Consider the following 23,883-nt stretch of genomic DNA (forward strand, 5'->3'; position numbering starts at 1 on the left):
AAAAAACAGTGGAACACCAGGAAAAACAGTGGAACACCAGGAAGAAAAATTTTGGCTAATTTTAGAAAATTTAGATTATTTTTAGAAAATGTTAACTAAACATTATTACAAACGCTGACATCTTGCCGATATCACAAAAATGAGTAAATATTTTTCGACAAATTCAAGAAAATCTATTAGACATAATTATTTTTTTTTCGTTTCTTAATGAAAATTTTGTAGTTTGATAGAAAAACTTGGAGTTAAAAATTGCAAGAATGTCTTTAGTGCCATACGAAGTTCAGGATGGGCGCCTTTGTAGTAAAATTTACAAATTTAAAGAAATAACGAATTATTTTGTGAGAAGTAAGAATTTAGTAAATCTTTATGCTTTATTTGTGTATATTTTTTTTTTAATTTCTCTAATCTCTAATCCAAAGATTCAATATCTCAATTAATTCAAAAGATTATTTCTATAAATCCAAAATGCTTTTCTTTACTATAAGGAATTTTTTGGTTTATACGATTTTAAAGATGGGACGCCATTTTCAAAGATTCGTGTCCTAAATTAAAAAAAAATTTTAAGCAAACCTTCTTTTAATTAAAATGTCTTTATTTTAAAGAAAGTTGTTTTTAATATTGTGTAAATTGCGTGTCCTAAAATTTATGTTGGTCAACACCAAACAATGATACTAATTCAGCAGTAGTTGTTTGGCTTTTCAGCAAAGAAAAATGTTTGCTGATTCAAATAACGAACTGCTTTCTCTTCTTCAGCAAACAAAAACGGCTAGTTTAGAAAACTTTCCAACTCTTATGAATAACAATTTTTTTTAAGTGTATAATTACGCTAAGCGAAAGTGTCTATACTGATTATATATATTCAAAGAATTGTTATTGTTTTTCAAATAACAAATTATGTTAATCGTAATTCCAATACTCTTGAATCCCCGACTCCTCCAAATTTCCATCAATCAATCGACGAGGGTGAAAATGTCCCATTTAACCATATACCCGCTTGAGCAGTGTATAATATGAATATGAGGCATTCAATAATGATTGAAATAATTCCAATGTTATCGGGTGAATATTGCCAACTTTAATCTGCAAGAAAAAATTGTCAAGATACTAATTAGAAAGAGAAAATTATCAAGTATATTTAAAGGAAATTAGAACTAAAATTACTTTCTAATAATGAGACACATATATGGATTTGCATACACTATTGGTCATTAAATTAAATGACAGCAGAGAAAAAACTATTACATATACACTGTGAAAAATGAAATCAAATGGTGAAATGAAAAAATCTATTGAATAAAATAAAAATTATTCAATTTAAAAGTACATCTAGACCTCGCTTTGCGTCGCAGATACGTTCAAAAAAAAAACACGACGCAAACGGAAACAACGTAAAGTCAATTATAAGTTTCTATGACAAACTATGCAAAGATTGGAGATAGATAATAACTCAACTTTGAAAATCTAACGACGCAAAGTGAAAACTAGTACTAATTCAACAGCGACGCAACTTCGAAACAACGCAAAACGAAACGACGTAAACCGAGGTCTAGGTGTACCCTGATTGGTACATACATGGTGGCAAACAAAGTATTACCAAGTTCATACTGCTTATATTTGTCAAACTAAAAATGACAAAAAGTACTAAAAATGTAAAGTAAACCCATTTTGCGGTATTTCGAAATATTCGACATGATGGACACTTCGGTAATTGTTAGTGCCAACTTTACTCTCCAAAATTCCCCAGTCCAACGGACTTAGATTCGGAGATTTTGGTGGGTATAACAAATTTTATCAAAATTTTATTTCTATAGAAAATTTTGTCAAAATTTTATTTCTATAGAAAATTTTGTCAAAAATTTTATTTCTGTTGTTTTTTTTTCTTTTGATTTCAGCTTAAAACCATACATTGGCTAAACTACAAGTGTAGCTTAACCAACAGAGGAAAAGAATGTTTGTCAAATTTATTTGGGCAAAACCCTATAGACTGCAAGATGGTTGGATGGATGCACGTTTCGGAATTACCACATTACTGTAAGGAATTTTTGAAGATGGGACGCAATTTTTAAAGATTCGTGTCCTAAATCTAAAGAAAACAATTAAAGCAAACCTTCTTTTAATTAAAATGTCTTTATTTTAAAGAAAGTTGTTTTTAATATTGTGTAAATTGCGAGAAATGTGGTAATTCCGAAACGAGCGTCCATCCAACCATCTTGCAGTCTATAGGGTTTTGCCCAAATAAATTTGACAAACATTCTTTTCCTCTGTTGGTTAAGCTACTCTTGTAATGTAGTCAACACAATGGTTTTAAAGCTGAGATCACAACAACATATATGATTGAAGTACAAACCAACAATAAAAAACAAAACAAATTTTTTTTTCTATAGAAAATTTTGTCAAAATTTTATTTCAAAAGAAAATGCTGTCAAAATTTTATTTCTATAGAAAATGTTGTCAAAATTGTTATTTCTTAAGAAAATTTTGTCAACATTTTTTTTCTATAGAAAATTTTGTCAAAATTTTATTTCTATAAAAAATTTTGTAAAAATTTTAACTATATAGAAAATTTTGTCAAAATTCTAACTCTTTAGAAAATTTTGTCAAAATTTTAACTCTATAGTAAATATTGTCAAAATTTGATCTATAGAAAATTTTGTCAAAATTTTAACTCTTTAGAAAATTTTGTCAAAATTTTAACTCTATGGAAAATTTTACCAAAATTTTATTTCTATAGAAAATTTTGTCAAAATTTTATCTCTATAGAAAATTTTGTCCAAATTTTATTTCTATAGAAAATTTTGTCCAAATTTTATTTCTATAGAAAATTTTGTCAAAATTTTATTTTTATAGAAAATGTTATCAACATTTTAAAATTTTATCAAAATTTTATTTCTATAGAAAATTTTGTCAATATTTTATTTCTATAAAAATGTTTGTCAAATTTTTACTTTTATAGAAAATTGTGTCCACATTTTATTTCTGTAGAAAATTTTGTCAAAATTTTATTTCTACAGAAAATTTCGTCAAAATTTTATTTCTACAAAATAAAAATTTTGTCAAAATTTTATTTCTATAGAAAATTTTGTCAAAATTTTATCTCTATAGGAAATTTTGTCAAAATTTTATCTCTATAGAAAATTTTGTCAAAATTTTATCTCTATAGAAAATGTTGTCAAAATTTTATCTCTATAGAAAATTTTGTCAAAATTTTATCTCTATAGAAAATTTTGTCAAAATTTTATCTCTATAGAAAATTTTGTCAAAATTTTATCTCTATAGAAAATTTTGTCAAAATTTTATCTCTATAGAAAATTTTGTCAAAATTTTATCTCTATAGAAAATTTTGTCAAAATTATATCTCTATAGAAAATTTGTCAAAATTTTATTTCTATAGATAATTTTGTCAAAATTTTGCCTTTATAGAAAATTTTGTCAAAATTTTGCCTCTATAGAAAATTTTGTCAAAATTTTATCTCTATAGAAAATTTTGTCAAAGTTTTATCTCTATAGAAAATATTGTCAAAATTTTATCTCTATACAAAATTTTGTCAAAATTTTATCTCTATAGAAAAATTTGTCAAAATTTTATTTCTATAGAAAATTTTATCAAAAGTTTATTTTTATAGAAAATGATATCAACATTTTGTGTCTATATAACATTTTCTCAATATTTTATTTCTATTGAAAATTTTCTTAAAATTTTACTTCTATAGAAAGTTTTGTGGTTTTTCAGACACTAAATTTTTTTCTGTGTAATAACTAATAATGACCGGCATTATATTGAACTGAACATAAAACGACTTGACATGTTCGACACACATATCATGACACAGTGCTATAAGCGCAAAAAAAAAGTAAAATGTCTGCATTAAGTTTGTCAATGAAACACATGTGCCGGGGAAATTAGTTTTTTTCTCACTTATGCTATGACGGAACACACAAAAAACAGTGCTTCACATTGACAAACACTTTACATTGGCGCAAACGTTATCAGGAGATTATGGTAAGTAGCCTATCCCACAACTTACTGAGGCTGGTTTCTGTGCTCTTAATATTAACAACATAATACACTTTTGCACTGGTATCTCAAAAGTAAACCATTCTGTTTCATAGGCGGCAGCTGCTATTGATAGATTCTGAAAGAGATAGATGATAAATATGGTAAGTTTTGATAAAAAAAAAAATTATTTTAAAAAGAAACAACTTAAGTCGACTTTTATTCATAGACAGTTTAAAATTTGTTATATCAATTATCAGATTTTTAATTTTATGATAAATGGAGCGGTATGCCCTCAATAATGAAAAGAAATACTGTAGATGTATTTTTATACCCACCACCATAGAATGGTGACGGGGGTATAATAAGTTTGTCATTCCGTTTGTAACGCATCGAAATATCGATTTCCGACTATATAAAGTATATATATTCTTGATCAGGGAGAAATTCTAAGACGATATAACGATGTCCGTCTGTCCGTCTGTCTGTCTGTCTGTCTGTCTGTCTGTTGTAATCACGCTACAGTCTTCAATAATGAAGCAATCGTGCTGAAATTTTGCGCAAACTCGTCTTTTGTCTGCAGGCAGGTCAAGTTCGAAGATGGGCTGTATCGGTCCAGGTTTTGATATAGTCCCCATATAAACCGACCTCCCGATTTTACTTCTTGGGCTTATAGAAACCGCAGTTTTTATTCAATTTACCTGAAATTGGAAATCTAGAGGTATTGTCGGACCACAAATACGTGTGCCGAAAATTGTGAGTATATAAACCGACCTCCCGATTTGGGGTCTTGGGCTTATAGAAACCTTATTTTTTATCCAATTTGTCTGAAATTGGAAATCTAGAGGTATTTTAGGACCATAAAGAAATGTGCCGAAAATGGTGAGGATCGGTCCATATTTTGGTATAGCCCCCATATACACCGATTTCCCGATTTTACTTCTTGGGCTTCTAGAATCCGAAGTTTTTATCCTATTTGCCTGAAATTGGAAATCTAGAGGTATTTTCGGGTCATAAAGAGGTGTGCCGAAAACGGTGAACATCGGTCCATATTTCAGTATAGCCCCCATAAGAACGATCTCCCGATTTAACTCCTTGGGTTTCTAGAAACCGTAGTTTTTATCTGATTTGCCTGAAATTGTAAATATTCTGGTATTTTAGGCTCACAATAACGTGTATCGGATTAGGTTTTTATAGGTCCATTTGGTAATGCCTCCATATAGACCGACTTCACTTCTTGAGGGTGTAGAAGGCGCACTGATGATGAAAATTGCTTGAAACTCAATGTAAAATTTCCAGATTTTACTTCTACAGATTTAAGATTTCAAATCAAGACGTTATTTTATTATTTTCTTGCACACTTACAAGAGATGTTAATGATTCCTCTAAAACTCAAACAAAAATGGTTCTTATGAATCCAGAATCTGATATAGACCTCATGGATGAAATCTTTAAATTTATCTTCGGGAAGTGTCCTCAAGTCCTCAAGCCCTCCTGAAATTTCAAAGGACACCCTAATATTTGGTTCATGGTGGTGGGTATTTAAGATTCGGCCCGGCCGAACTTACTGCTGTATATACTTGTTTTCTTATATGCAGGAGCCATCGCACAGTGCTTCGAAAGCGACAAAAAAAATATTTGCTTCGATTTGTATTCTAGTTTCTGTTTGTCATATCAAGCTTCGAATACAAAAATAAAATTTTGCTTTAATTGACTAAAACAATTTTTAAAAAAGATTTGAATTGTAATCTTTTTTGATAGAAAATGGCCCGGTTTTAGCCAAGTTAAATATTTGTGTAGGTATTGGTGGTAGTGTTTGAACTAAACTCAGAAAAAATTAAAATTTTGGCTATTTTTAAAATTTTTGGGATTTTTCTAGCCAAATAGACCCGGTTTTAGCCAAGTTAAATATTTGTGTAGGTATTGTTGGTAATGTTTGAACTCAAATCAGAAAAAAAATTAAAATTTTGGGACATTTTGTTATTTGTGTTATCTCACCCTTTTATGCAATCAGATATTTTTGATCCCTTTGTATGGGAGGTACGTGAAGGAATGGTCCGATCGGACCATTCTATTTGTTTTATCTCACCCTTTTATGCAATCAGATATTTTTGATCCCTTTGTATGGGAGGTACGTGAAAGAATGGTCCGATTTGCTTTTGTCTTAGGTTTGACCATCAACAAGGCCTTTCAAAGCTTCGCGTTCCTACGATGTCTCCTTCTAGCTGTGTCCATATGATGTATGGGTTCGAAGCACTGTACACCGCGGTGCAATGTTTAGCACGTCCGCCTTGCATACAAATTGTCATGGCTTCAGTCCAAGTTTCGACCAATCACTCAAAAAAATCTCAGCGGTGAAATTAATGTCCCGAAGGAATGCTGCTGACATTTCTGATAGGTTCAAAGCTGGTAGTTTCACCGCAATATGAAACGCCGTTCGGACTCGGCTATAAAAAGAAGATCCCCTGTTACAGGGCTGATAAAGTTGACACTTTCGTGCTTTTTTTGATACATTTCGACTGCCAAAAGCACCGTGTCACGACCGCTAGCCATTTGGTTCTTTTTCATCACAATTGCTCTATATAGAGTTATTCTGCCCTAAATGTGAACGTTTCTCTGATATCAACTCATCTCTAAAAATTGTAAAAAGCGGACATTGGAGAAATAAACATATTCCCAAATGAGGGTATATTAGTTTTTATTACAGGATCTCAACATTTTTGAGAGGAATTTTGTCTATACCATATTCAGTTGGATTTTGCAAAGAGGTTCTTCTTCATAAATTTTCTATTGAAGAAAACTTTTGACGAAAATTTTCTATAGAACTAAAAGTTTGACGAAAATTTTCTATAGAAAAAAATTTTGACGAAAATTTTCTATAGAAATAAAAATTTGACAAAATTTTCTATAGAAATAAAATTTTGACAAAATTTTCTTAGAAATAAAATTTTGACAAAATTTTCAATAGGAAAAAATTTTGATAAAATTTTCTACAGAAATAAAATTTTGACAAAATTTTCTATAGAAATAAAATTTTGACAAAATTTTCTATAGAAATAAAATTTTGATAAAATTTCCTATAGAAATAAAATTTTGACTAAATTTTCTATAGAAATAAAATTTTGACTAAATTTTCTATAGAAATAAAATTTTGACAAAATATTCTATAGAAATAAAATTTTGACAAAATTTTCTATAGGAAAAAATTTTGACAATATATTCTATAGAAATAACATTTTGACAAAATATTCTATAGAAATAAAATTTAGACAAAATTTCCTATAGAAATAAAATTGACGAAAATTTTCTATAGAAATAAAATTTTGACAAAATTTCCTATAGAAATAAAATTTTGACAAAATTCTCTTAGAAATAAAATGTTGACAAAATATTCTATAGAAATAAAATTTTGACAAAATTTCCTATAGAAATAAAATTTTGACAAAATTCTATTTTGTAAAGAAAAAAAAATTTCACGAAAAATTTTTATAGAAATAAAATTTTTACAAGATTTTCTATAGAAATAAAATTTTTACAAAATTTTCTTAGAAATAAAATTTTGACAAATTTTCCTATAGAAATAAAATTTTGACAAAATTTCCTATAGAAATAAATTTTTGACAAAATTTTCTATAGGAAAAAAATGTTGACAAAATTTTCTATAGAAATAAAATTTTGACAAAATTTTCTATAGAAATAAAATTTTGACCAAATTTTCTATAGAAATAAAATTTTGACAAAATTTTCTATAGAAATAAAATTTTGACAAAATTTCCTATAGAAATAAAATTTTGACAAAATTTTCTATAGAAATAAAATTTGGACAAAATTTTCTATAGAAATAAAATTTTGACAAAATTTCCTATAGAAATAAAATTTTGACAAAATTTTCTATAGAAATGAAATTTTGACAAAATTTTCTATAGAAATAAAATTTTGACAAAATTTTCTATGAAAAAAAAATTGACAAAATTTTCTATAGAAATAAAATTTTGACAAAATTTTCTATAGAAATAAAATTTTGACCAAATTTTCTATAGAAATAAAATTTTGACAAAATTTTCTATAGAAATAAAATTTTGACAAAATTTCCTATAGAAATAAAATTTTGACAAAATTTTCTATAGAAATAAAATTTGGACAAAATTTTCTATAGAAATAAAATTTTGACAAAATTTTCTATAGAAATAAAATTTTGACAAAATTTTCTATGAAAAAAAAATTGACAAAATTTTCTATAGAAATAAAATTTTGACAAAATATTCTATAGAAATAAAATTTTGACAAAATTTTCTAGAGGAAAAAATTTTGACAAAATATTCTATAGAAATAAAATTTTAACAAAATTTCCTATAGAAATAAAATTTTGACAAAATTCCCTATAGAAATAAAATTTTGACAAAATATTCTATAGAAATAAAATGTTGACGAATTTTCCTATAGAAATAAAATTTTGACAAAATTTCCTATAGAAATAAAATTTTGACAAAATTTTCTATAGAAATAAAATTTTGACAAAATTTCCTATTGAAAAAAAATCTTGACAAAATTTTTTATAGAAAAAAAAATTTCACGAAAATTTTTTATAGAAATAAAATTTTGACAAAATTTCCTATAGAAATAAAATGTTGACAAAATTTTCTTATAAATAAAATTTTACAAAATTTCCTATAGAAATAAAATTTTGACAAAATTTCCTATAGAAATACAATTTTGACAAAATATTCTATAGAAATAAAATTTTGAAAAAATTTTCTATAGAAATAAAATGTTGACAAAATATTCTATAGAAGTAAAATGTTGACACAATTTTCTATAGAAAAAAATTTTGAAAAAAATTTCTATAGAAATAAATGTTTACAAAATTTTCTATAGAAATAAAATTTTGCAAAATTTCCTATAGAAATAAAATTTTGACAAAATTCTCTTAGAAATAAAATTTTGACAAAATTTCCTATTGAAAAAAAATCTTGACAAAATTTTTTATAGAAAAAAAAATTTCACGAAATTTTTTTATAGAAATAAAATTTTGACAAAATTTCCTATAGAAATAAAATGTTGACAAAATTTTCTATGAAAATAAAATTTTGACAAAAATTTTCTATAGAAATTAAATTTTGACAAAATATTCTATAGAAATAAAATTTTTACAAAATTTTCTTATAAATAAAATTTTACAAAATTTCCTTTAGAAATAAAATTTTGACAAAATTTCCTATAGAAATACAATTTTGACAAAATATTCTATAGAAATAAAATTTTGAAAAAATTTTCTATAGAAATAAAATTTTGACAAAATATTCTATAGAAATAAAATTTTGACAAAATTTTCTATGAAAAAAAATTTGACAAAATTTTCTATAGAAATAAAATTTTGACAAAATATTCTATAGAAATAAAATTTTGACCAAAATTTTCTAGAGGAAAAAATTTTGACAAAATATTCTATAGAAATAAAATTTTGACAAAATTTCCTATAGAAATAAAATTTTGACAAAATTCCCTATAGAAATAAAATTTTGACAAAATATTCTATAGAAATAAAATGTTGACGAATTTTCCTATAGAAATAAAATTTTGACAAAATTTCCTATAGAAATAAAATTTTGACAAAATTTTCTATAGAAATAAAATTTTGACAAAATTTCCTATTGAAAAAAAATCTTGACAAAATTTTTTATAGAAAAAAAATTTCACGAAAATTTTTTATAGAAATAAAATTTTGACAAAATTTCCTATAGAAATAAAATGTTGACAAAATTTCCTATAGAAATAAAATGTTGACAAAATTTTCTTATAAATAAAATTTTACAAAATTTCCTATAGAAATAAAATTTTGACAAAATTTCCTATAGAAATACAATTTTGACAAAATATTCTATAGAAATAAAATTTTGAAAAAATTTTCTATAGAAATAAAATGTTGACAAAATATTCTATAGAAGTAAAATGTTGACAAAATTTCCTATAGAAAAAAATTTTGAAAAAAATTTCTATAGAAATAAATGTTTACAAAATTTTCTATAGAAATAAAATTTTGCAAAATTTCCTATAGAAATAAAATTTTGACAAAATTTCCTATTGAAAAAAAATCTTGACAAAATTTTTTATAGAAAAAAAAATTTCACGAAATTTTTTTATAGAAATAAAATTTTGACAAAATTTCCTATAGAAATAAAATGTTGACAAACTTTTCTATGAAAATAAAATTTTGACAAAAATTTTCTATAGAAATTAAATTTTGACAAAATATTCTATAGAAATAAAATTTTTACAAAATTTTCTTATAAATAAAATTTTACAAAATTTCCTTTAGAAATAAAATTTTGACAAAATTTCCTATAGAAATACAATTTTGACAAAATATTCTATAGAAATAAAATTTTGAAAAAATTTTCTATAGAAATAAAATTTTGACAAAATATTCTATAGAAATAAGATGTTGACAAAATTTTCTATAGAAAAAAAAAAAATTTCTATAGAAATAAAATTTTACAAAATTTTCTATAGAAATAAAATTTTGCAAAATTTTCTATAGAAATGAAATTTTGCAAAATGAGATTTTTTTAGATAAACTAAAAAAAGATATTTCCAAATCCGTTTAGATTTAAATATACGTATACTTTTACAATAGTCTTTAAATTTGATATTATGTAGTTTTAGCATCTTTTGGCTTCGAAAAGTACATTTTAATACATGTTTAGTACTTTTTCGTCAACACCATTTATCATCGCTGCCCTGTTATTGAGCGTAACGTAAAATCTGATGGACTGAATAACATAGTCAAGGTGAGCCTGAAATAGCGAGCTGCCACTGAATCTAACTTATCTTTGGTTTAAAGTTTTTTTTTTAATTAAGAAAATATTTTCTACTTTGAAGTATCTGTATAATTCGAATTTTTAAATTGGCATTTTTTTGTACGTTAATTGCCCTATTAATATATCGCAAAACGTGAATAAAACTTTGTCAAATGAGATCTGTATCCCAATTTCAATTTTATCGATCTTAGAATTAAAGCTAGATAGGTTCCTAAAAAATTTCGTTTTTTTAAGAAGCCGCATTTTTGGCTCGGAATCAAAACCGAAATCCTTAAGGGAACACCCAGAGAAGGAATATGATCACCTCAAACATGTTTTAAGAGCAAAATGTTATTTTTTGGTGGTGACCATGTAACGTGGTTTTCGCGACCATGTTATTCTCTCGGAAATCATGTATCTGATTTCGGCAAGCAGGTTATATTTGATGAGAAAATAACATTTTAGTAGCAAACATGTTACATGGTCACCATACAAACATAACATTTTGCTCTTGAATCATGTTTGAGGTGATCATATTCCTTCTCTGCGTGAAGGTTAAAATCTTTGGATCCAACTAAACTTTTTTTGAGAGCAATTAAATTTTTGAATTTTCCATAGATTTTTTGGGAGAATTATTGCAGGTTTTTAAATCCATGATAATACCAAATCAACACGTTTTTAATAATAATAAATAGTCAGATAGAATTTTTTAAAGAATACCATACCTGCTCCATGAGTTCATTTGCGTACCAATATAAAGCCAATATTTGACTAAATATCATAGTTATATAGGCATATACAATAATCGCCTGAGCAGTGGAGTCCACCTGTGGAGCGATCGTAATAGATTTTAGTTACAATCTTTTGCCAAGAAATCCTATATAAGAACTTACAAAAATCAAGAGAAATAATAGGGCACAGAGTAGAATTCCAAATGCAATAAATTCCAAGAAAAAAATAAATGTCGTCAAATTATTAACAGTTTTAATGTATCTGGAAGAAAAATTACAAATCATTTGTTTTACAAAGTAAATCCTAAGAAATTGTAATAATAAATTTAAGATAACGAGAGATAGCAGAAATTGACCCAATAAAAAGATGATTGAATTCCGAAGAAAAAATCAATTAATAATTTAATTGAACCAATTAAAGTTTTAATTGGGTTTGCGAGTAAAAACATTCAATTATTTAATTGATTTAGGTAGAATTAAGAGTTGTCGGAAAATTTTCAATATTTTTATTAAAACATATATACTTACTCGATAATCATATTTTGATATTTAATACACTCAATAACTTCTTTCTGCACCCATTGAGAATTTCCAGGAAATCGTTTTAAGTTTCTCAAACGATGTTGTAATGCCTTACACATGACAATGCCAAATATGATGAAGGAAACAATTAAGCTGGTATAGGGTATATACATACAGCAGCCCATGGGTGTGATGATCATTTGAAAAATGTACCAGCATTCGTAGAAAGGTGAATTGTATGGATCGACCCCGGGAATCATGCTGCCAAATGGTAGAACTTCCAAACGGCAAACACACGATAGGTAAACAATCAGGGCCGAGTCAAAAGGAAATAGAAAAACAAATAGAGCACATATGATTATGAATAAATTAACAGTCTGTTTCTGTATGTCGAACGAGCTCTATCGATCGACTGAGATGCATAAAAACAGCTGATTTTGGGTTATAAATTCAGCTGTTTGTTTCCATTTCAGTCGATCGATAGAGCAGGCTGTAATTTTTATTTTTGTTCCACAAACTTTTCTTCCGTCCTATGACAAGCCCATCCCAGCAAAAAAAGTGTCGCCAAAAAAGTATTTTCACTACTTTCTTTTTGGATCCGGAAGTGGTGTAACATTGTAGCAGCACCGAAAGAAAAAGCGTTCGTCACATTGACGATGCAGTTTCATCAATGCGATTTCGTCTATGCGATGAAAAGTTTCGTCCATGTGAGTATTTCGGTAGTCTACGTGACGAAAGCAATCATCAAAGTTAATTTTTGTTCTTTTCGTAGTTCGTCACATTGACGATCTAGTTTCGTCAATGAGACGAAATTATTTTCTTCCCGATTCAGGGAAAGTTAATTAAAATTATTTTTTGGTTTAAATTAATTTTCATATAAACGATTCCCATTATATGAATTCCACATTTTAATATAAGTTGGACAAAAGTTTTAACTGTTTTATTTCCATGATGTATCAAGGATGCTAGTTTTCGTCAATGCGATGAAAGAATCTTCAAATTGATGAAACACACTTTTCTCTGAAATATGTGTCGAAAAAATCTCAAATATTAAATAAAACGGTATATAGTATATGGATTATTGTAATTTACATTTATCCATTAGTGAAACACCTACAAGTCGAATCAATCGTCAATGTGACGAAGCAATGTTCAATGCGATGATAAAATTCATACGTTCTGTAGATGTGCATTTATTTCTCTACCTAAAAAACACACACAGCCAAATTCGCTTGCTACGTTTCTTTTTTCAAATAACTGTACACAGCTTTTATTAATGAGAGCAAAGTTTTTTTGTTGCGTATTTCTTGCTCTCTCCACATTTAACTTAACTCAAACGAGAATTTGAGCAAACATTTGTTCACATGGTTGTTTTTAAATCGGCTTCCAAGATGTATGAGAACAACTAAAGTCTTCAAATTGATGAAAAAAGTAATCGAATAGACGAAACATTTCATCTACTCCGTTGATGTGTATTTAAATACTAATGCAAAAACACATTCATATATAGTTGTGTGGTAGAAATGTTGTTTTTTTTTATGCGGTAAGAATTTCTCAAATGTTTCTTATCAGTTGATGAGTTCAGTTCAAAGTGTGAAGGTGGTCGCGCATGCCGAAAGTAAAGAGCTAATTGAATAAAGTTGTGATAGTGAAAAGAAAAACAAAAAAGTGAGTAAAAAGACATGTAGTGTTATATGCAATAAATTGTTTAACAAAAATGAAAAATATTTTAAGCATTTAAAATGTTATCATTTGCTTAAACACATAGACAGTCGAACAGGTTTTGGGACATTATCCTTGTATAATTTTTCTTCTTTTTTTGAGAGGCATGTTTGAACAAAACATTCATCTAATAAAGAAGAAGCGTCTGCGTTACAAGAAAGAAAAATATAACATTAATTCGCTACTATTTTGAAGAACACAATGGAGTGTTCCTGCGAAGATAACAAGTGTAATTTTAAATTTATTGTTTTATAAACATTTATATGTTATTTGTTTATGGAAGTATTTCTAAATTTACAGATAATTGCCGCATTTTCGTTCTGTGAGAAAGATCAATTGAATGAACAAAATTTTCAAAAGGAAGAGGGTGAGTTAAATTTTGTTCAAAATTCTACTAGCATCGAAAATATTTTACAATAATTCACAATATCAATTTTTAAATTCTTCTTTATAAATTTTTTACTCCATAGGCTGAACCAAAAAACTTTTCATCCTTGCTATTGGTGATCTAAACACTATTAAGGTAACAGCATGTTTGTGTATATTGATGGTAAATTTTTCAAAATCAACAGCTTTCGAAGAAAAGCAGATATTTGCATTTGTATGATACATTTTGTGTACGTATTTATTTCGTTAGTTGTATCTTATTTCAAATAAATAAAATTTAAATTTAATTAAAAAAACAATATGGTTGTTTATTAACATAAGTGTCGTAGAAAATATTTCTGATAATCCATTTATCAATTTAATGTAACCTATTCACCATATAAGTCAAATTTGTGATAAGGACGGAAATTATCTAGTGGACTTATATTCGTCCATTCATTAATATAAATTTCTCCTCCTTACCACAAATTTACTTATATTGATGAATATGCTACATCAAATTTATGAGTGGTTTACATCATATTAATGAATCGATTACATCAAATGGATTAATCGATTACATCATATTGATGAATGGATTACGTCAAATTTAGGAAAAGCATTCATCGCTGCGACGATTGCGTTTGTAGCGACGACGAAGGAGAATTGTACTTATGAAAAATTTCATCATCGCATGGATGAAAGGGAATAATCGCAGACACGAAATACATAATCGCATAGATGAAATATTTTCATCACCTGGACGTAATATAATGATCTATGGGATGTCAAAGTGTTCATCACAGTGATGAATTACAATTCATCGCCATGACGAAAAATTCATCACCGGGATGAAATGTTACGTTAGCTCATTTTTGACGAAAAATTCGTCACCGGGACGTAAAAATTCGTTCTGATGACGTACATTTTCCTTTCAGTGAGAAGCGATGAATTTAACATGGCCTTGTCATACACGGATGAAAAAGACTGTTTTTCATATGTTTGGCTATAAACATTATATGTTTGGAACACAAATTTTTAAACACAATATTTTTGAGTGCAAGCATATAATGTTCATAAACTAGCATAACATGTTTGGGACATATATGTTAATATGTTAGAACATATTATGTTTGGGACATAAAATGTTTGTAAATATAATATGCTTGGATGCAAACATATATTAATTTAGAAATAGCCTATAAACATATATGTGTTTAGTAGCTTGAAGCGCTATTTAACAGGGAGCGATATTGAATTAAGTTGGTGGTTGTTGCTTGTTAATTAACATTTTATTTTTCCTTGGGCAATTGATCAGCTACTTCTTTGATCCTTACAAACTGTGTGGTCCGCTGTCCGGCAAAAGGTAAAATTAAAATAAAATAAATCATAAAATTGAATAATTTCTTCTACAATGTTTGTATTACAGAAAAAGGTGCTAAGAACTAAAAAATCTCGTGGAAGTGAGAAAGATGTGGGGGAATATACAATTAGGCAGAAACAAAATTTTGAGCATTCAGGTCGAAAACCTATGTTGTTAGCACCTATATTACCTGTTTATTTTCATAATTCATTATGATTGTAAATATTAGAGGTCTGCACAATTCCATTTGTAAATGCAGAGTACACGTGTACTTGCTAAATGAGTACATCTATTTGAGAGAGTCGCAAAACAATTGGTACACATTTTAATGAACATCAAAAGCCACGAGTAACTTCTTGTTGCTACTCTGATGTCTTCACTATCAACAAACACATATTCCTCTTTCTCTCTTATTGAAGTGTACTCAGAGTGATCACGTCGAGTATGTTGCGAGAACAAAACTTCATATAGTACTTCATGTACCACGTGCAGTTTCAGAAATACAAGAAAACAGTTACTCTCCATAATATATGTTTTGGTTTGTTATAAAGAACGGCAAACGTTAAGGTAAGTGTGTGACATACATAAATATATGAAATATGTGACATACATACATATCTATGATTAATAACAATGGAAAGTTTTGCTTCGCACATAACTGAGCAATACTTGTGGTACCACGTGAAGTGAAGTTGTACTTTTTTTCAAGTACTTACATTTTTATTGTTCCTTTTTTTCGGAACACATATTGTTTCGGATAAGTACTTGGTGGTATTTGACAAGCAAGCGTTCTCTTCACTGCACTACTTGCGCTCTGAGGGAAAGACAGTGTACGTACTATATTCGACAGCGAATTGCATACATGTAGTGAAAAGTTATTCGATGCAGATCTGCATCGAATAACTAACCAGTTAAAGGACCTGTACCGGCTATAAAGGACAGGTGAATCAACCGGTTTGGGACCAGTCCCAAGAACTGAAGGGGACCTCTAGTAAATATATAAATAAATAAATACAATTTTGAGCACAATATTGTTTGGGAGAATTTTTTTAAGCATATAATATTTTAGGGTGCAAAATGCTTCCAAGCATATTATATGTTCACATAATAACATATTGTTTTTTGGAAGACAACATTATTGAATTTGGATGCGAAAATACGAAATGTTTGGAACTTAGACTACCCAAACATATATTGTTTAGACCAATATGCTTTCAAACATATTATATATTGGAAGAGATCAAACATATAAATGTTTGGGCAATACCCAAAAATGTATATGCTTGAAGCAAAATATGTTTGGGAGTATATGTTACAGAAGCGATTTTTTGTGAGGGTGTAGGACGGATGTCCACCATTTCAACAGCCGTTTCACTGAATTTGAATCACTTTTTAGGGTGTGATCTAAATTCAGTGTTTTGGATGTGAATTAAAAAATATTTTTATATTTTGCCAAATAAATAATTTTCATAATTTTTTATGATTTATAGTACATTCTAACGTTTGTCTGAAACATTAGACCTCAAATATTTTCAAAAATTTGTAATCTTTCTGGAATGGATTTAGCATTTTTATGGACAAAAATTAAATAATTTTTACCATTTTATTAAGTATTACTCTGTTTCTAATCCATTTGAAACAAAAAAAGTTTATATTATCCAAAAAAATGGTGAAAAAGCGAGTTATAAAAATTTTAATTAAAAGAACTTGTAACCTGTGTAGTTAAAATAAAGAACATCTTTAGGAGGACATTTTTGGAAGTGCTTTTAGAAGAACTTCCACATTTCATTGGAAATTATCCAAGTTTGCACTACTTCCGGATCAGAAATTGGAGATCCAAACTACTTTTTTGGAAGCTCTTTTTTGCTGGTCATTGCCTTCAAACAAAACCAAAACATACTACACGAAAGTGGCTCAGCGGTATTTTGGCCCATTCCAGCCGTATTAGTCGGCACCATGGCATTTTTTTTAGTGCCAACCTTACTCTCCAGAATGGCCTAGGCGCAATAGTCCAACGGATTGAGATCCTGAGATTGGTGGCAATTTTGCGGTAGAAATGGAGTGAGAAACTATACCTCTCCAAATAAGAGGTACATCAATTTTCTATAGAAATACAACTCAATACAAATACAATTTAGACCAAGAACCATAAAAATAAAATTTTGACAAAATATTCAATAGAAATAAAATTGTGATAAAATGTTGACAAAATTTTCTGTAGAAATAAAACTTTGACAACATTTTCTATAGAAATAAAATGATGACAAATTTCTCTATATATAAAATTTTCTATAGAAATTAAATTTTGACAAAATTAACCATAGAAATCAAATTTTGACACAATTTTATATAGAAATAAAATATTGACAAAATTTTATATAGAAATAAAATGTTGACAAAATTTTGTATTAAAATAAAATGATGACCAAATACTCTATAAATAAAATTTTTGACAAAATCTTCTATAGAAATAAAATTTTTTACAGAAATAAAATTTTTGGAAAATTTTCAATAGAATTAAATTTTGACAAAATTTTATATAGAAATAAAATTTAAAAAAAAAAAGTTTGTATAGAAATAAATATTCGACAAAATTTTCTATCGAAATAAAATTTTAAGAAAATTTTTATAGAAATAAAATTTTAAGAATGTTGGTAAAATATCCAATAAAATAAAATTTTGACCAATTTTAAAAATTTCTATTGAAATAAAACTTTGACAAAATTTTCTATAGAAATAAAATTTTGAGAACATTTTCTATAGAAATAAAATTTATGTGAAAATTTTCTAAAGAAATAAAATTTTGTGAAAATTTTCTATAGAAATAAAATGTTGACAAAATTTTCTATAGAAATAACAGGTTGGCTGATAAGTCCCTGGTCTGACACATAGATGGCGTCGCTAGTATTAAATGCATATTATTTTTTTAGTTTGTGAGATAGAGCGTCTTTTGTGAAGAAACTTTTGTTATTGTGAAAAAAATGGAAAAAAGGGAAAAAAAAGAAATTTCGTGTTTTGATAAAATACTGTCTGAAGGGCAAAAATACGGTGGATGCAAAAACTTGGCTTGATAATGAATTTCCGGACTCTGCCCCAGGGAAATCAACAATAATTGATTGGTATGCAAAATTCAAGCGTGGTGAAATGAGCACGGAGGACGGTGAACGCACTGGACGCCCGAAAGAGGTGGTTACCGACGAAAACATCAAAAAAATCCACAAAATGATTTTGAATGACCGTAAAATGAAGTTGATCGAGATAGCAGAGGCCTTAAAGATATCAAAGGAACGTGTCATTCATCAATATTTGGATATGCGGAAGCTCTGCGCAAAATGGGTGCCGCGTGAGCCCACATTTGACCAAAAACAACGTGTTGATGATTCTGAGCGGTGTTTGCAGCTGTTAACTCGTAATACACCCGAGTTTTTCCGTCGATATGTGACAATGGATGAAACATGGCTCCATCACTACACACCTGAGTCCAATCGACAGTCGGCTGAGTGGACAGCGACCGGTGAACCGTCTCCGAAGCGTGGAAAGACTCAAAAGTTCGCTGGCAAAGTAATGGCCTCTGTTTTTTGGGATCCGCATTAAATAATTTTTATAGATTATCTTGAGAAGGGAAAAACCATCAACAGTGACTATTATATGGCATTATTGGAGCGTTTGAAGGTCGAAATCGCGGCAAAACGGGCCCATATGAAGAAGAAAAAAGTGTTGTTCCACCAAGACAATGCACCGTGCCACAAGTCATTGAGAACGATGGCAAAAATTCATGAATTGGGCTTCGAATTGCTTCCCCACCCACCGTATTCTCTAGATCTGGCCCCCAGCGACTTTTTCTTCTTCTCAGACCTCAAAAGGATGCTCGCAGGGAAAAATTTGGAATTTTGACAAAAAAATGTGTTTTTCTTTGTTAGAACAGGGACTTATCAGCCAACCTGTTAAATTTTGATAAAATTTTTTATTAAAATAAAATTTGCACAAAATTTTCTGTAGAATTAAAATTTTGAGAATATTTTCTATAGAAATAAAATGTTGTGAAAATGTTCTATAGAAATAAATGTTTTGTGAAAAATTTGTAAAGAAATAATATTTGGTGAACATTTTCAATAGAAATAAAATTTTATTTCTATAGAAAAATTTCTATAGAAATAAAATTTTCTAAAGAAATAAAATTTTGTGAAAATTTTCTATAGAAATTTTGAAAAATTATTCTATAGAAATAGTATTTTGACAAAATTTTCTGGAGAACTAAAATTTTGACAAGATATTCTATAGAAATAAAGTTTTGACAAAATTTTCTATAGAAATAAAATTTTGACAAAATTTTCTATGAAAATATAATTTTGACAACATTTTGCATAGAGATAAAATTTTGACCACATTTTTTATAGAAATAAAATTTTGATTTTTTTTTAAATTAACGTAGATTTTTGGTAAATGTTTCTTCAAACTTTGGTAGATTTTTTTGGCACGAACCAACGAAAGTCCCCCATCGAGTTTTTCCAACTTCCAATGCAGTCCTTTTGGACAAGCACACAAATTTTCTTCTAAAGAGCATCGCGGGATCCCCCAATGATTTTTTCCCACTTCCGATGCAGTCCTTTTGGACAAGTACACAAACATTTCTTCTAAAGCGCATCTTGGGATCCCCCAATGATTTTTTTCCGATGCAGTCCTTGTGGACAAGTATAGGAAAGAACGCAATCAGGCTATTTTAAGTGCAAATTTTTGACAATTACATTTTACAAAATAATAGAAAACTAATAAAAAAATTAAAAAAATAGAAAATTAATAAAAAAGTAAAAAAAAAATAATAATAAAAAAGTAAACTTCATCCCCGCTGGGATTTGAACCTGTGCCGTCTGACTTTTTCGCTTCCATGGAAGTTCTTTTTAGAAGGTTTTGCAAATTACGAGAATTTTTAATTTTTTTGTTGATTTTTAATGGAAAAAATATATTTATACGAAAATATATGCCGAAAATAAAAAATAAAAACGATATATAACATAAAAAATATTTTTTTTTAGAAAAATATTTGTTAAAAAAATTGCCACTGGTGAGATTTGAACCTGTTAGAATGTTATTCTTTGGTGTCGTATTACGATCATATCACAAACATTTGAATTGACCTTTCGACGCTTTATGTTCAATGGCGTCTGTGGCTGAGTGTGCTAAGGCGTTATGTTATGGTGTCAGTAAACCCAGGTTCACTCCCTGGTCGGAGCGAAAAAGTTTTTCAAATTGTAAAAATTAGATAATAGGAAAATAATAGTGTAATAAAACATATGGATGAAAAAAAAAAATTAAATTGGTTGAAAAAAATTTTTCGCTTTCGCTTTTTTCGCTTTCTAAATTTCTTCATTCAAATTAACTTCCAGGGCACAACTTCTAAAGCAATGCAAAGGATCCAAAAAGGGAGTACTATCCTATGACAAGCCCATGTAAAATCCAAGTTTGCACTACTTCCGGATCACAGATTGGGGATCCAAACAACTTTTTTTGAAGCTCTTTTTTTGCTGGGCGTATGAAACATTCAACAATAAAATTAAAAATTCATTGTATTTATGAAATTGTTTCATTGTATTTATGAAATTTTTCCAAATTCCATTAATATTAAAAAACCTTTTCTGTCAATGTAAGTCGTAAAATTTTCTCTCTAGGCTAACATACCTCTTTCCGCAGTAAACAGGGGATATAGGCCAAACCCTATACAGGTAATCAAACCCAGAAATAAATTTCCTTGCGAAATAAATTTACCACTGGAATTGGCTTCCGACAAAAGATTCATCACATAGGCATCGTTGGTTCTCTAAAAAATATAAATAAAAACAATTAGGCTTAGAGATTTTAACATAATTTCAATTTATGACTAAAAAGTGGGAAATTTTAACAAAAACAAACCTCTTCAAATTACCCACCTGTAATTCGTAATAATATTTTTCTAAATCCTCGATTAATCTCTGATATTTGTCATTATCTCTGATTAATATGTATGCTCGCAAAATTGTATTAAACCACAATACCAACATGTACGAATTACGTATTATGGCATCGATGCCTTCATTGGTCATAAACATGTAATAGAATTGGGTAAAAACCAGAAATGTACAAGGTACAAGAGTAGCATAACGACGCCAATTTCGATCATACAGAAAAGACCAAAATTTCAAAATTGTCACACTCATATAAATCAATTGAATATCTTCCAGCATATTCAAAATTTACACAAAAATTCAAAATTCCTTCAACACAAACTTCTGCGACAGCTTTTAAGTTTTGGATTTACACAAGAACTGTATAACATTTTTTTTAGGAAATTCTAGCTTTTATATCCTTGCAATAAAACTGCATTCGAAATAATAATAATAATGCCCAATTATTTGAATTTCAAACATGACTCAGCAGCATTTTATGAGGACTGACTGTGATACTATTACTAAAATTGCCTTGAGAAATGTAATCGAAAAACAGCTGACAGTTTTGTAACTAACATTGCTTCAATGTTGATTTTATTTTAAAACTTGTGAGTTTATGTCGTTCAAAAGAAATATAAAAAGTTTGGTATAGCTTTTGAAACATATCGGAATATTAACTTAAAACATATGCACCCAGAGAAATGATTAGTTGGAATTACTATATGACAACAAGAAGATGGACGAGGCTCATGATTTTTTTTTGTTTTTGTGGTAAATTTATCAGTTACAGTTATATCGTTGTAATCCAAAGATTATATTTCATTTATCATTGTATTTACATAAACTAAATAATAATATTTTATTTTTTGTTGTATCAACTGATTTTGTAAACATATTGTAGACCATTAGAAATTCATTATAATAAATATTTTAATTTAGCTAATCATTATATTTGGTTCTAAGTAATATTGGTGGCCTAGATTTCATTCAATTTGAAATTCTAAATGTCAAAAAAATATAAATTTTAAATTTTAACAAAAACAAAAAAAATTAATTATTGCAGATATCCTCATGGTTGCCACAGTTGGTAGAATTCTACCAAAAATGGTAGATTTTTTACTATTTGTTGGATTGGTGGAATTCTTGAAATTATGGTAGATTTTGCATTTTTTGTTCTTAAATTTTTATAAAAAAGGATTTGACAAAATTTTCTATAGAAATAAGATTTCTAAAGTAATAAAATTTTCACAAAATTATCTAGAGAAGAAAAAATTTTGACAAAAGTTTCTAGAGAAATAAAAGTTTATCAAAAAATTTTAAAGAAATAAAATTTTATCAAAATTTTTTAGAGAAATCAAATTATGACAAAATTTAATAAAATTTAGACAAAACATTCTATAAAAATAAAATTAAAAAAAAAAATTCTACAGAAATAAAATTTTGACAAAAATTTCTAAAGAAATAAAATTTTATCAAAATTCAAATTATGACAAAATGAAATAAAATTTTGACAAAATTTTCTAGAAAAAAATTAAATTTTCGCAAGATTTTCTAGAGAAATAGAATTTTGGTAAAATTTTGATCAAAAACTTCAAAATAAAATCATTTAAATTTGGTAGGTTTTTGGTAAAATGTTCTTCACATTTTTGACACGAGTGGCAACAGTGGATATCCTACATTAAATAATTCATATATTTTAAAATAAATTTTACTTAAACCATATTCATAAACTTCAAAAATGGGTACATTTTAGTTCAATTAATTCTGTCGTGAAGTTCACATTTTCGCAAGATTTTCTATAGAAATAAAATTTTGACAAAATTTTCTATAGAAATAAAACTTTGACAAAATTTTCTATAGAAATAAAATTTTGACATTTTTTATAGAAATAAAAATGTCTAAAACAATAAAATTTTGACAAAATTTTTTATAAAAATAAAATTTTGACAAAATTTTTTATAAAAATTTTAAAAAATTTTCTATAAAAATAAAATTTTGAGAAAATTTTCTATAAAAATAAAATTTTGACAAAATATTCTATAAAAATAAAAATTTGACTAAATGTTCTACAGAAATAAAATTTTAACAAAAATTTCTAGAGAAATAAAATTTTATCAAAATTTTTTAAAGAAATCAAATATGACAAAATTTTCTAGAATAATCAAATTTTGACAAAGTTTTCTAGAAAAAAATAAAATTTTCGCAAGATTTTCTGTAGAAATAAAATTGTGGTAAAATTTTGATCAAAAACTTCAAAATAAAATCATTTAAATTTGATAGGTTTTTGGTAAAATCTTCTTAAACTATATTCTTATTTTACTTAAACTACATTCTTAAACTTCTAAAATGGGTACATTTTAGTTCAACTAGTCCTGTCTTAAAGTTCGAATTTTCTAGAAAAAAAAAATAAAATGTTCGCAATATTTTCTATAAAAATAAAATTTTGACAAAATGTTCTAGAAAAATA

The 23,883-nt window shown here is 27.3% G+C and overlaps 1 protein-coding gene across 2 annotated transcripts; it reads right to left on the reverse strand.

Moving 5' to 3' along the window:
- Positions 1–602: 602 nt before the first annotated feature.
- Or49b (Odorant receptor 49b) lies at positions 603–21,908 on the reverse strand. Of its 2 annotated transcripts, XM_075310478.1 has the most exons (7): positions 21,420–21,908; positions 21,172–21,310; positions 12,051–12,321; positions 11,685–11,784; positions 11,517–11,618; positions 4,026–4,133; positions 603–1,080 (listed from the first exon to the last, which is right to left on the reverse strand). In XM_075310478.1, exons 1-7 carry the CDS (start codon positions 21,711–21,713, stop codon positions 979–981), a joined length of 1,116 nt encoding a protein of 371 aa, XP_075166593.1. In that variant the 5' UTR covers positions 21,714–21,908; the 3' UTR covers positions 603–978. The 2 variants fall into 2 exon arrangements, with proteins under 2 accessions (XP_075166593.1, XP_075166594.1); XM_075310479.1 differs by lacking the exon at positions 4,026–4,133.
- Between the last annotated feature and the right edge of the window lie 1,975 nt (positions 21,909–23,883).

Source organism: Haematobia irritans, chromosome 5 (assembly GCF_050003625.1).
Source record: "Haematobia irritans isolate KBUSLIRL chromosome 5, ASM5000362v1, whole genome shotgun sequence".
NCBI classification, from domain to species: domain Eukaryota; kingdom Metazoa; phylum Arthropoda; class Insecta; order Diptera; family Muscidae; genus Haematobia; species Haematobia irritans.

What these genes read in the sequence shown, in the direction of transcription:
- Or49b (XM_075310478.1), bottom strand. Translation starts at nt 21,713, where the DNA reads ATGCTGGAAGATATTCAATTGATTTATATGAGTGTGACAATTTTGAAA. An exon ending in TATTATTTCTCTTGATTTTT is followed by an intron (nt 11,619 to 11,684) that starts GTAAGTTCTTAT and finishes ATCGCTCCACAG; the next exon opens with GTGGACTCCACTGCTCAGGC. An exon ending in CAAATGAACTCATGGAGCAG is followed by an intron (nt 4,134 to 11,516) that starts GTATGGTATTCT and finishes TATCTCTTTCAG; the next exon opens with AATCTATCAATAGCAGCTGC.